Raw genomic sequence first — 14124 nt, 5'->3', positions numbered from 1 at the left:
TGCATTGTGAGCTGGAAGATCAGACTTTTCACTATTCTTTTAAATAATTCATAATGCATTTTTGTACGTTTTGGTCCCGGGGTTCCCTTCCTAGAAATGTAGTGGTGTCAAAAGTATAATATTTGTCTTTCAAATGTTCAACAACAACAAATATCCAAGTAAATTACATAAAAGTACTTAAAGGAGTAGTTCACCCAAAAAATTATTGATGTTCTATCAATTACACATCCCATGAAGCCTTGGCTTGAATTCATGGAGAGTTTTTTATTTATTTATTTTATTATCAGAGACTCTGCACCGGTCATGAAATTATTGCCTAGGAATGCGACAATAACACAAAAATATCCATGAATTCAAGGCGTCATGGGGTGTGAAACTGATGAAATAAGTATTTGCTCCTGTATATCAAGTACAAGTAAATGTACTTTGTTACTGTGCACCACTGGTCCTGGCGTGGCAGAGAGAGAGTTATACCTTGCAGCTCTCACAGGTGAGCAGTCCATAGTGGTAACCAGACACTCTGTCCCCACAGACTGGACATATATACAGTACCTTGCAGCTCTCACAGGTGAGCAGTCCATAGTGGTAACCAGACACTTATCCCACAGACTGGACAGCTCTCCTCAGGCTCTGGCCTAGTCTAGTTATACCTAGTCTAGTTATACCTTGCAGCTCTCACAGGTGAGCAGTCCATAGTGGTAACCAGACACTCTGTCCCCACAGACTGGACAGCTCTCCTCAGGCTCTGGCCTAGTCTAGTTATACCTAGTCTAGTTATACCTTGCAGCTCTCACAGGTGAGCAGTCCATAGTGGTAACCAGACACTCTGTCCCCACAGACTGGACAGCTCTCCTCAGGCTCTGGCCTAGTCTCCAATTCCGCTTTCAGCTCCTGGGCTACAGAAGGAAGAATTAACACAGTCAACCTTTTTTTAAACCCCAGTTTGATTTACATTAGGTCACTCACAGACCAGAACCACTGCATTAGCACACATAGGAGCGACATCAAACGCATGGCATGACAGACTTTACTGTGCATGTTATTCTGTCTTTCAGCCAATAAACTCCTCTGCAAGCTGTTAACAAGCAATGATGAGTATGAATTGAAAGCATTAACACTGGCACTAAACAAAGTAATAAAGTGTATTGTTTGCTGTGAGAAGAAGGGCTTACAACATAGCATAAAAACATCATCACTGTAAAATCCTGAATGTTAAGTGTAACAGTAGACTAAAATAGAAAGACTGCTGAAAAAATATGTTTGAGATGGGTTAAAGTCATATTTTCTTGATTAAAACAAAGGGTTTTTCTTTCAAAGTTTAAGCTTTATATTCTGATAGTAATAGTGTTTGTTCAGTAACAGGGTTCTCCCTCACTCTCCACCACTTAAACAGAATTAAATACATCATGTCATGAACACACACACACACACACACACACACACACACACACACACACACACACACACACACACACACACACACACACACACACACACACACACACACACACACACACCTGTCACCATTAAATATAAGCATGAACATACTGTTGTCTCATGTCCACTATCAACAGTGGATATGAGACTGATATACAGTAGGCCTATGTACAGTGGGTATGGAGGATTATCTAAAATCAAACTTTATTTTAGATTCAAAATCCATATGAAATACAGTCTATCAGCTGTGAATCTAATAAGTTAAATATACAATCGATTCTATATAGATCATTTGCAAGTGGCGGAATGAAAGAGCTCGATTGACACTGTAAGTGGGTCATGTGATCAGGTTTATAGCGGAGTTAATGACACAATAGTTATATAGCGGTATAGGACCATCTAGTATCTTATCAGTCAGATTGATTGGCTAAACTGTAATCTCAGATATGACTCTTACATAATTCTCCATGATGCTCATATTTTATGAACTGAACAGTCATAGGAAAAGGTCTGTCAATGGAAACATTAAAACATATATTATTTTGTTTATACAGCTAGCATTTGACATGGAATATGAATCTAAATTTACATTTGACAAAGTAGATGAGATGTCAACATCTTTCACAGAAGTTCAGAGGCAATCACATTATGAACAGATTGTGTTTCTGTGTCAGGCAATTACTTCTGCCCTATTGAGTCAATCAGTGAGAGCACTACCCCGCAGTGCTACCTCAGGCAAGTACTCACATGTTGAAGAGTCCTCTAAAGTCAACAGATCCTGGGAGTATTCGGCGGGATAGTGGGCCAGAGGCTGGTGCTGCTGCTCTGTGTGGTGAAGATAAGGTAATTCCATTCTGGTTGAAGGGGCACGGATGGGCCCGTATCAGACCAGTTTGTTCATCATGTTCAAAGAGAACAGGAGCCCGGACAGAGACAGCGGGAGAGACAGAGAAAGGCAGGCAGGCAGGCAGAGCAGCCCTGGTGGACTGATGCTTGGATGAGGCCCACAAATGGACTTTGATCCATAGTGAGTGTCATAAAATCTCTCCTGACTGGCACTCCTACACACAGCCAGTCAGTCAGTCAGTCAGTCAGTCAGTCAGTCAGTCAGTCTCAACCTGTGGGCTGAGGCCCATTCGATGTCTGAGAGGACATTGCAAGTAGCCCCCAAATAATTGGCAAACCATTGGGTAATATAACATTAGGAACAAATCAAATCATTGACATAAACATGCTCTGAAAATGCAGGTGGCCCTGATCGGTCGAGATTTGGAAGTGGGCCCTTGTCCATAGAAGGTTGGAAACCAAACCACTGAGTCAGTTTCCAGAGTGCTGTGCATGTGGAGAGACTGTCTATGAATTGGCTACAGTGGCAAACAGCCATCCCAGAGTAACGTACTGTACCGCCGCTGATAAGATAAGAATCCAACACAGAGTCTAGTACATTCATCCCATTTACCACTCACTCCACCATGGCTGGCACTGCACCATGGCTGTAATATCATAACTGTGGTACTTTGTAGCATGATTCATGCGCTGAAGTAGTTATTATGGGTGTTAAATAAAATCAGCGAAGCTCGAATGAGCAGGATATTTACTTTTGAAGAATGTAAGAAATTATATATTCATGCTCTGTCGTGCGATGGACCATAACCTATACTGTATTAGGCTTAACGCATTGAGAACAGTCCTTATGAGAATGTGTGATGTTACAGTTGTATATCAGAAATATGGAAATATTTCTGATGTGGACAAGTGCGATGGGAGACAAGATAAGAACATATAACAACCATCGATCAGCCTAAATTGCACAGGTAGCCTCAATTAAACTCACACTGACGTAAAAGAGATAAGGCAGTTCAAGAATGGTTGGTTATACACCTTTTCAATTAGTCAAGACTTTACTTCAATACACCTGTAAATATATATATTTCGAATCACCGAATGAATTCAAATTCTTTATTGGGATTGGGAACAACCCCTTGAGATGAATAATCTCGTTTTCAAGGAGGTCCGTATAATCGTAGATGAACACTTTTGAACAGGTAATCTCAAGGTGAGAGGACAGCGCCGTTTTAAACAGCCTAAAAGACTGTTATCAACCGAATATGAACAAGTAAATTGTTCCAGTCAGAAATGTTTTTTATTTATTTAACTTAAACGCCCAATGCATTCTCAATGGCAATAGCACAAACTTTGGCGTGCTACTAGTCCTACATACTTACACCTAGAAACCCCATTCAAACCTATGTTTGCCTGAAAATGAATCTTTGAAATGTTTCATAGTTTAAGAAATATAGTGCTTTCAAATTTGAGAAATGGGGCTCAATGGTAGATATTGGCACGTCAAAAAATCACTTTCACCTAGAAACTCCATTCACACTTTTTATAATTCAGCTTACTGTGGAGACACATCCTGGAACTTTTTTACTTTGAAATGTTTTGTAGTTTCTGAGTTATTTAACTTAAACGCCCAATGCATTCCCAATGGCAATAGCACAAACTGTGGCATGCTACTAGTCCTACATACTTACACCTAGAAACCCCATTCAAACCTATTTAGGTTCATCTTACGGTGGACATGTTTGCCTGAAAAGGAATCTTTGAAATGTTTCATAGTTTTAGAAATATATAGTGCTTTCAAATTTAAGACATTTACAATGGGGCTCAATGGCAGATATTGGCACGTCAAAAAAGCACTTTCACCTAGAAACTCCATTCACACTTTTTATAATTCAGCTTTCTGTGGAGACACATGCTGGAACTTTTTACTTTGAAATGTTTTGTAGTTTCTGAGTTATTTAAGTTAAACGCCCAATGCATTCCCAATGGCAATAGCACAAACTTTGGCATGCTACTAGTCCTACATACTTACACCTAGAATCCCCATTCAAACCTATTTAGGTTCATCTTACGGTGGACATGTTTGCCTGAAAAGGAATCTTTGAAATGTTTCATCGTTTTAGAAATATAGTGCTTTCAAATTTGAGACATTTACAATGGGGCTCAATGGCAGATATTGGCACATCAAAAAAGCACTTTCACCTAGAAACTCCATTCACACTTTTTATAATTCAGCTTACTGTGGAGACACATCCTGGAACTTTTTTACTTTGAAATGTTTTGTAGTTTCTGAGTTATTTAACTTAAACACCCAATGCATTCTCAATGGCAATAGCACAAACTTTGGCATGCTACTAGTCCTACATACTTACACCTAGAAACCCCATTCAAACCTATTTAGGTTCATCTTACGGTGGACATGTTTGCCAGAAAAGGAATCTTTGAAATGTTTCATCGTTTTAGAAATATAGTGCTTTCAAATTTGAGACATTTACAATGGGGCTCAATGGCAGATATTGGCACGTCAAAAAAGCACTTTCACCTAGAAACTCCATTCACACTTTTTATAATTCAGCTTACTGTGGAGACACATCCTGGAACTTTTTTACTTTGAAATGTTTTGTAGTTTCTGAGTTATTTAACTTAAACGCCCAATGCATTCCCAATGGCAATAGCACAAACTTTGGCATGCTACTAGTCCTACATACTTACACCTAGAAACCCCATTTAAACCTATTTAGGTTCATCTTACGGTGGACATGTTTGCCTGAAAAGGAATCTTTGAAATGTTTCATCGTTTTAGAAATATAGTGCTTTCAAATTTGAGATATTTACAATGGGGCTCAATGGCAGATATTGGCACGTCAAAAAAGCACTTTCACCTAGAAACTCCATTCACACTTTTTATAATTCAGCTTACTGTGGAGACACATCCTGGAACTTTTTTACTTTGAAATGTTTTGTAGTTTCTGAGTTATTTAACTTAAACACCCAATGCATTCTCAATGGCAATAGCACAAACTTTGGCATGCTACTAGTCCTACATACTTACACCTAGAAACCCCATTCAAACCTATTTAGGTTCATCTTACGGTGGACATGTTTGCCTGAAAAGGAATCTTTGAAATGTTTCATAGTTTTAGAAATATAGGGCTTTCAAATTTGAGACATTTACAATGGGGCTCAATGGCAGATATTGGCACGTCAAAAAAGCACTTTCACCTAGAAACTCCATTCACACTTTTTATAATTCAGCTTTCTGTGGAGACACATGCTGGAACTTTTTACTTTGAAATGTTTTGTAGTTTCTGAGTTATTTAAGTTAAACGCCCAATGCATTCCCAATGGCAATAGCACAAACTTTGGCATGCTACTAGTCCTACATACTTACACCTAGAAACCCCATTCAAACCTATTTAGGTTCATCTTACGGTGGACATGTTTGCCTGAAAAGGAATCTTTGAAATGTTTCATCGTTTTAGAAATATAGTGCTTTCAAATTTGAGACATTTACAATGGGGCTCAATGGCAGATATTGGCACGTCAAAAAAGCACTTTCACCTAGAAACTCCATTCACACTTTTTATAATTCAGCTTACTGTGGAGACACATCCTGGAACTTTTTTACTTTGAAATGTTTTGTAGTTTCTGAGTTATTTAACTTAAACACCCAATGCATTCTCAATGGCAATAGCACAAACTTTGGCATGCTACTAGTCCTACATACTTACACCTAGAAACCCCATTCAAACCTATTTAGGTTCATCTTACGGTGGACATGTTTGCCTGAAAAGGAATCTTTGAAATGTTTCATAGTTTTAGAAATATAGTGCTTTCAAATTTGAGACATTTATAATGGGGCTCGATGGCAGATATTGGCACGTCAAAAAAACACTTTCACCTAGAAACTCCATTCACACTTTTTATAACTCAGCTTACTGTGGAGACACATCCTGGAACTTTTTTACTTTTAAATGTTTTGTAGTTTCTGAGTTATTTAACTTAAACGCCCAATGCATTCTCAATGGCAATAACACAAACTTTGGCATGATACTAGTCCTACATACTTACACCTAGAAACCCCATTCAAACCTATTTAGGTTCATCTTACGGTGGACATGTTTGCCTGAAAAGGAATCTTTGAAATGTTTCATCCTTTTAGAAATATAGTGCTTTCAAATTTGAGACATTTACAATGGGGCTCAATGGCAGATATTGGCACGTCAAAAAAGCACTTTCACCTAGAAACTCCATTCACACTTTTTATAATTCAGCTTTCTGTGGAGACACATGCTGGAACTTTTTACTTTGAAATGTTTTGTAGTTTCTGAGTTATTTAAGTTAAACGCCCAATGCATTCCCAATGGCAATAGCACAAACTTTGGCATGCTACTAGTCCTACATACTTACACCTACCTAGAAACCCCATTCAAACCTATTTAGGTTCATCTTACGGTGGACATGTTTGCCTGAAAAGGAATCTTTGAAATGTTTCATAGTTTTAGAAATATAGTGCTTTTAAATTTGAGAAATTCAGAATGGGGGTCAATGGCAGATTTTGGCAAGTAAAGATTTGAGTGGGGTTTGAAACCACAATCTACAGATCATGCAGCCAGTGTGCTAAGTCACTGATCTACTTGCTACCTGCAGCAACACAGTCTGCTGTTCCCTTTGAGTACAACATTGATACAAAAAAAACAAAAAAAAACAGGAGATTTGTCTATTGTTTATTTTGCTGTTGTTTATCTCTAGACGTTTGAATGTTTATGAACCACAATGGAAACAAGTCTCTGGCTCTTCTGTCATTATCTATTCGGCCTTTTAAGAACAGCATGCACAGTGGCTCACTGGGTACAGAGCCTGCCTGGGAATCAGGAGGCTGCAGGTTCAAGTCCTCGCTCTGACATAGTGTCCCAAAATCATGAAAATATGACAAAATATATTATGCCGTCCCAAACCATGGACTATAATATGTCGTTTTTTCATGATTTTCATCTTTTTTTCAAATCCTCCAAAATCATGAAAAACGACATGCTATAGTATGCCGTCCGAAACCATGACCATAGTATGTCGTTTTTTCATGATTTTCATATTTTTTTCAAATAGTCCAAAATCACGAAAAACGACATGCTATAGTATGCCGTCCGAAAAAAATTATAACTTTGGCATGCTACTAGTCCTACATACTTACACCTAGAATCCCCATTCAAACCTATTTAGGTTCATCTTACGGTGGACATGTTTGCCTGAAAAGGAATCTTTGAAATGTTTCATAGTTTTAGAAATATAGTGCTTTAAATTTGAGAAATGTACAATGGCAGATAGTGGCACGTCAAAATCACTTTCACCTAGAAACTCCATTCACACTTTTTATAATTCAGCTTACTGTGGAGACACATCCTGGAACTTTTTTACTTTGAAATGTTTTGTAGTTTCTGAGTTATTTAACTTAAACGCCCAATGCATTCTCAATGGCAATAGCACAAACTTTGGCATGCTACTAGTCCTACATACTTACACCTAGAAACCCCATTCAAACCTATTTAGGTTCATCTTATGGTGGACATGTTTGCCTGAAAAGGAATCTTTGAAATGTTTCATAGTTTTAGAAATATAGTGCTTTCAAATTTGAGACATTTATAATGGGGCTCAATGGCAGATATTGGCACGTCAAAAAAACACTTTCACCTAGAAACTCCATTCACACTTTTTATAATTCAGCTTACTGTGGAGACACATCCTGGAACTTTTTTACTTTGAAATGTTTTGTAGTTTCTGAGTTATTTAACTTAAACGCCCAATGCATTCTCAATGGCAATAGCACAAACTTTGGCATGATACTAGTCCTACATACTTACACCTAGAAACCCCATTCAAACCTATTTAGGTTCATCTTACGGTGGACATGTTTGCCTGAAAAGGAATCTTTGAAATGTTTCATCGTTTTAGAAATATAGTGCTTTCAAATTTGAGACATTTACAATGGGGCTCAATGGCAGATATTGGCACGTCAAAAAAGCACTTTCACCTAGAAACTCCATTCACACTTTTTATAATTCAGCTTTCTGTGGAGACACATGCTGGAACTTTTTACTTTGAAATGTTTTGTAGTTTCTGAGTTATTTAAGTTAAACGCCCAATGCATTCCCAATGGCAATAGCACAAACTTTGGCATGCTACTAGTCCTACATACTTACACCTAGAAACCCCATTCAAACCTATTTAGGTTCATCTTACGGTGGACATGTTTGCCTGAAAAGGAATCTTTGAAATGTTTCATAGTTTTAGAAATATAGTGCTTTCAAATTTGAGACATTTATAATGGGGCTCGATGGCAGATATTGGCACGTCAAAAAAACACTTTCACCTAGAAACTCCATTCACACTTTTTATAACTCAGCTTACTGTGGAGACACATCCTGGAACTTTTTTACTTTTAAATGTTTTGTAGTTTCTGAGTTATTTAACTTAAACGCCCAATGCATTCCCAATGGCAATAGCACAAACTTTGGCATGATACTAGTCCTACATACTTACACCTAGAAACCCCATTCAAACCTATTTAGGTTCATCTTACGGTGGACATGTTTGCCTGAAAAGGAATCTTTGAAATGTTTCATCCTTTTAGAAATATAGTGCTTTCAAATTTGAGACATTTACAATGGGGCTCAATGGCAGATATTGGCACGTCAAAAAAGCACTTTCACCTAGAAACTCCATTCACACTTTTTATAATTCAGCTTTCTGTGGAGACACATGCTGGAACTTTTTACTTTGAAATGTTTTGTAGTTTCTGAGTTATTTAACTTAAACGCCCAATGCATTCTCAATGGCAATAGCACAAACTTTGGCATGATACTAGTCCTACATACTTACACCTAGAAACCCCATTCAAACCTATTTAGGTTCATCTTACGGTGGACATGTTTGCCTGAAAAGGAATCTTTGAAATGTTTCATCGTTTTAGAAATATAGTGCTTTCAAATTTGAGACATTTACAATGGGGCTCAATGGCAGATATTGGCACGTCAAAAAAGCACTTTCACCTAGAAACTCCATTCACACTTTTTATAATTCAGCTTTCTGTGGAGACACATGCTGGAACTTTTTACTTTGAAATGTTTTGTAGTTTCTGAGTTATTTAAGTTAAACGCCCAATGCATTCCCAATGGCAATAGCACAAACTTTGGCATGCTACTAGTCCTACATACTTACACCTAGAAACCCCATTCAAACCTATTTAGGTTCATCTTACGGTGGACATGTTTGCCTGAAAAGGAATCTTTGAAATGTTTCATCGTTTTAGAAATATAGTGCTTTCAAATTTGAGACATTTACAATGGGGCTCAATGGCAGATATTGGCACGTCAAAAAAGCACTTTCACCTAGAAACTCCATTCACACTTTTTATAATTCAGCTTACTGTGGAGACACATCCTGGAACTTTTTTACTTTGAAATGTTTTGTAGTTTCTGAGTTATTTAACTTAAACACCCAATGCATTCTCAATGGCAATAGCACAAACTTTGGCATGCTACTAGTCCTACATACTTACACCTAGAAACCCCATTCAAACCTATTTAGGTTCATCTTATGGTGGACATGTTTGCCAGAAAAGGAATCTTTGAAATGTTTAATCGTTTTAGAAATATAGTGCTTTCAAATTTGAGACATTTACAATGGGGCTCAATGGCAGATATTGGCACGTCAAAAAAGCACTTTCACCTAGAAACTCCATTCACACTTTTTATAATTCAGCTTACTGTGGAGACACATCCTGGAACTTTTTTACTTTGAAATGTTTTGTAGTTTCTCAGTTATTTAACTTAAACGCCCAATGCATTCCCAATGGCAATAGCACAAACTTTGGCATGCTACTAGTCCTACATACTTACACCTAGAAACCCCATTTAAACCTATTTAGGTTCATCTTACGGTCGACATGTTTGCCTGAAAAGGAATCTTTGAAATGTTTCATCGTTTTAGAAATATAGTGCTTTCAAATTTGAGATATTTACAATGGGGCTCAATGGCAGATATTGGCACGTCAAAAAAGCACTTTCACCTAGAAACTCCATTCACACTTTTTATAATTCAGCTTACTGTGGAGACACATCCTGGAACTTTTTTACTTTGAAATGTTTTGTAGTTTCTGAGTTATTTAACTTAAACACCCAATGCATTCTCAATGGCAATAGCACAAACTTTGGCATGCTACTAGTCCTACATACTTACACCTAGAAACCCCATTCAAACCTATTTAGGTTCATCTTACGGTGGACATGTTTGCCTGAAAAGGAATCTTTGAAATGTTTCATAGTTTTAGAAATATAGGGCTTTCAAATTTGAGACATTTACAATGGGGCTCAATGGCAGATATTGGCACGTCAAAAAAGCACTTTCACCTAGAAACTCCATTCACACTTTTTATAATTCAGCTTTCTGTGGAGACACATGCTGGAACTTTTTACTTTGAAATGTTTTGTAGTTTCTGAGTTATTTAAGTTAAACGCCCAATGCATTCCCAATGGCAATAGCACAAACTTTGGCATGCTACTAGTCCTACATACTTACACCTAGAAACCCCATTCAAACCTATTTAGGTTCATCTTACGGTGGACATGTTTGCCTGAAAAGGAATCTTTGAAATGTTTCATCGTTTTAGAAATATAGTGCTTTCAAATTTGAGACATTTACAATGGGGCTCAATGGCAGATATTGGCACGTCAAAAAAGCACTTTCACCTAGAAACTCCATTCACACTTTTTATAATTCAGCTTACTGTGGAGACACATCCTGGAACTTTTTTACTTTGAAATGTTTTGTAGTTTCTGAGTTATTTAACTTAAACGCCCAATGCATTCTCAATGGCAATAGCACAAACTTTGGCATGCTACTAGTCCTACATACTTACACCTAGAAACCCCATTCAAACCTATTTAGGTTCATCTTATGGTGGACATGTTTGCCTGAAAAGGAATCTTTGAAATGTTTCATAGTTTTAGAAATATAGTGCTTTCAAATTTGAGACATTTATAATGGGGCTCAATGGCAGATATTGGCACGTCAAAAAAACACTTTCACCTAGAAACTCCATTCACACTTTTTATAATTCAGCTTACTGTGGAGACACATCCTGGAACTTTTTTACTTTGAAATGTTTTGTAGTTTCTGAGTTATTTAACTTAAACGCCCAATGCATTCTCAATGGCAATAGCACAAACTTTGGCATGATACTAGTCCTACATACTTACACCTAGAAACCCCATTCAAACCTATTTAGGTTCATCTTACGGTGGACATGTTTGCCTGAAAAGGAATCTTTGAAATGTTTCATCGTTTTAGAAATATAGTGCTTTCAAATTTGAGACATTTACAATGGGGCTCAATGGCAGATATTGGCACGTCAAAAAAGCACTTTCACCTAGAAACTCCATTCACACTTTTTATAATTCAGCTTTCTGTGGAGACACATGCTGGAACTTTTTACTTTGAAATGTTTTGTAGTTTCTGAGTTATTTAAGTTAAACGCCCAATGCATTCCCAATGGCAATAGCACAAACTTTGGCATGCTACTAGTCCTACATACTTACACCTAGAAACCCCATTCAAACCTATTTAGGTTCATCTTACGGTGGACATGTTTGCCTGAAAAGGAATCTTTGAAATGTTTCATAGTTTTAGAAATATAGTGCTTTCAAATTTGAGACATTTATAATGGGGCTCGATGGCAGATATTGGCACGTCAAAAAAACACTTTCACCTAGAAACTCCATTCACACTTTTTATAACTCAGCTTACTGTGGAGACACATCCTGGAACTTTTTTACTTTTAAATGTTTTGTAGTTTCTGAGTTATTTAACTTAAACGCCCAATGCATTCTCAATGGCAATAACACAAACTTTGGCACGATACTAGTCCTACATACTTACACCTAGAAACCCCATTCAAACCTATTTAGGTTCATCTTACGGTGGACATGTTTGCCTGAAAAGGAATCTTTGAAATGTTTCATCCTTTTAGAAATATAGTGCTTTCAAATTTGAGACATTTACAATGGGGCTCAATGGCAGATATTGGCACGTCAAAAAAGCACTTTCACCTAGAAACTCCATTCACACTTTTTATAATTCAGCTTTCTGTGGAGACACATGCTGGAACTTTTTACTTTGAAATGTTTTGTAGTTTCTGAGTTATTTAAGTTAAACGCCCAATGCATTCCCAATGGCAATAGCACAAACTTTGGCATGCTACTAGTCCTACATACTTACACCTAGAAACCCCATTCAAACCTATTTAGGTTCATCTTACGGTGGACATGTTTGCCTGAAAAGGAATCTTTGAAATGTTTCATCGTTTTAGAAATATAGTGCTTTCAAATTTGAGACATTTACAATGGGGCTCAATGGCAGATATTGGCACGTCAAAAAAGCACTTTCACCTAGAAACTCCATTCACACTTTTTATAATTCAGCTTACTGTGGAGACACATCCTGGAACTTTTTTACTTTGAAATGTTTTGTAGTTTCTGAGTTATTTAACTTAAACACCCAATGCATTCTCAATGGCAATAGCACAAACTTCGGCATGCTACTAGTCCTACATACTTACACCTAGAAACCCCATTCAAACCTATTTAGGTTCATCTTACGGTGGACATGTTTGCCAGAAAAGGAATCTTTGAAATGTTTCATCGTTTTAGAAATATAGTGCTTTCAAATTTGAGACATTTACAATGGGGCTCAATGGCAGATATTGGCACGTCAAAAAAGCACTTTCACCTAGAAACTCCATTCACACTTTTTATAATTCAGCTTACTGTGGAGACACATCCTGGAACTTTTTTACTTTGAAATGTTTTGTAGTTTCTCAGTTATTTAACTTAAACGCCCAATGCATTCCCAATGGCAATAGCACAAACTTTGGCATGCTACTAGTCCTACATACTTACACCTAGAAACCCCATTTAAACCTATTTAGGTTCATCTTACGGTGGACATGTTTGCCTGAAAAGGAATCTTTGAAATGTTTCATCGTTTTAGAAATATAGTGCTTTCAAATTTGAGATATTTACAATGGGGCTCAATGGCAGATATTGGCACGTCAAAAAAGCACTTTCACCTAGAAACTCCATTCACACTTTTTATAATTCAGCTTACTGTGGAGACACATCCTGGAACTTTTTTACTTTGAAATGTTTTGTAGTTTCTGAGTTATTTAACTTAAACACCCAATGCATTCTCAATGGCAATAGCACAAACTTTGGCATGCTACTAGTCCTACATACTTACACCTAGAAACCCCATTCAAACCTATTTAGGTTCATCTTACGGTGGACATGTTTGCCTGAAAAGGAATCTTTGAAATGTTTCATAGTTTTAGAAATATAGGGCTTTCAAATTTGAGACATTTACAATGGGGCTCAATGGCAGATATTGGCACGTCAAAAAAGCACTTTCACCTAGAAACTCCATTCACACTTTTTATAATTCAGCTTTCTGTGGAGACACATGCTGGAACTTTTTACTTTGAAATGTTTTGTAGTTTCTGAGTTATTTAAGTTAAACGCCCAATGCATTCCCAATGGCAATAGCACAAACTTTGGCATGCTACTAGTCCTACATACTTACACCTAGAAACCCCATTCAAACCTATTTAGGTTCATCTTACGGTGGACATGTTTGCCTGAAAAGGAATCTTTGAAATGTTTCATCGTTTTAGAAATATAGTGCTTTCAAATTTGAGACATTTACAATGGGGCTCAATGGCAGATATTGGCACGTCAAAAAAGCACTTTCACCTAGAAACTCCATTCACACTTTTTATAATTCAGCTTACTGTGG

The 14124-nt window shown here is 37.2% G+C and overlaps 1 protein-coding gene across 1 annotated transcript in view; it reads right to left on the bottom strand.

Annotated features, from left to right (window-relative positions):
* nr5a5 (nuclear receptor subfamily 5, group A, member 5) overlaps positions 1-2290 on the bottom strand; it is a gene marked incomplete at its 5' end in the record, with an annotated part of 10398 nt that extends 8108 nt beyond the window's left edge. Inside the window, 2 exons of the mRNA XM_079520786.1 lie at positions 781-896; positions 2185-2290. Coding sequence (XP_079376912.1) covers positions 781-896; positions 2185-2290 — 222 coding nt within the window. The remainder of the gene's footprint in view (positions 1-780; positions 897-2184) is intronic.
* Positions 2291-14124: the final 11834 nt, after the last annotated feature.

Source organism: Electrona antarctica, assembly GCF_951216825.1.
Source record: "Electrona antarctica genome assembly, chromosome: 14".
In the NCBI taxonomy this organism is placed as follows: Eukaryota; Metazoa; Chordata; class Actinopteri; order Myctophiformes; family Myctophidae; genus Electrona; species Electrona antarctica.
Note: the sequence above shows the minus strand (reverse complement) of the source record. Positions and strands in the feature narration are given on the sequence as shown.